Source organism: Loa loa (genome assembly GCF_000183805.2).
Source record: "Loa loa unplaced genomic scaffold supercont3.4622, whole genome shotgun sequence".
In the NCBI taxonomy this organism is placed as follows: Eukaryota; Metazoa; Nematoda; class Chromadorea; order Rhabditida; family Onchocercidae; genus Loa; species Loa loa.
Genome location: NW_018112798.1, coordinates 1 through 720, shown reverse-complemented (window position 1 = coordinate 720; position 720 = coordinate 1). Strand labels below are relative to the sequence as shown.

At 30.7% G+C, this 720-nt stretch overlaps 1 protein-coding gene across 1 annotated transcript; it reads right to left on the bottom strand.

Moving 5' to 3' along the window:
* Positions 1 to 128: 128 nt before the first annotated feature.
* Positions 129 to 584, bottom strand: LOAG_16188 (hypothetical protein; the record flags this gene model as incomplete). The annotated part of the gene is made up of 2 exons (XM_003151676.1): positions 129 to 339; positions 472 to 584. 2 exons carry the CDS (start codon positions 582 to 584, stop codon positions 129 to 131), a joined length of 324 nt encoding a protein of 107 aa, XP_003151724.1.
* Positions 585 to 720: the final 136 nt, after the last annotated feature.

Here is a 720-nt window from a genome sequence, read left to right as displayed (position 1 = left end):
GTTTTTTTTTTTCTTTTTTTTTTTTGTAACAATCAATCAATAATGTAATTTAATGGCAATGAGCCTAGTGGTCATTCAAACTTTCATGTTATTTTATAATCAAACAATTGTTTGAATAGAAATAATGTCTAATGTTGGTTGACCTGTTGATCAACACGAGCTAAATATCCAGTACATACCGATGATGCCCCAATGGGTCCTGACAAGAATGGTAATGGTGTATCGCTAGTTCGAATGGTATTTACTATTGAATAATAATTGTTCGATTTAGTGTTCCAGTTATTGATTAAATTACACGGAACAAACGGCAATGCATTCGGATTCCACACAAAATCCTTCCTGAAACTGTATCATTATTCTGTATGTTTGCTGTCAATCTTGGATCTATGTTTTGCATTTGCAATTAATGCAAGTATTATTTTTAAAATGCAAGAAAAAAAAAATTTTCCACTATATTATTGCCTATCTAACCTGCTTTTCATTGCTTTTGATTTTCTCGGATGTCGAGATATGGGTGATAAGGAAATTATTTCAGATAACTGATCCGTTTGTTTATTTTCATGTTCCACATCAAGCGTAGCCATATTTTGTGTAATTTCTATTTTTGTTGTGCACTGTTGTGTTTTGGATAATATTGTATCTGCAGATGATATTGCTGTTGTGAAATCTGAAATTGTGTACTATATTATTGGAACACATAAGAAAAACAAACAAAATTAT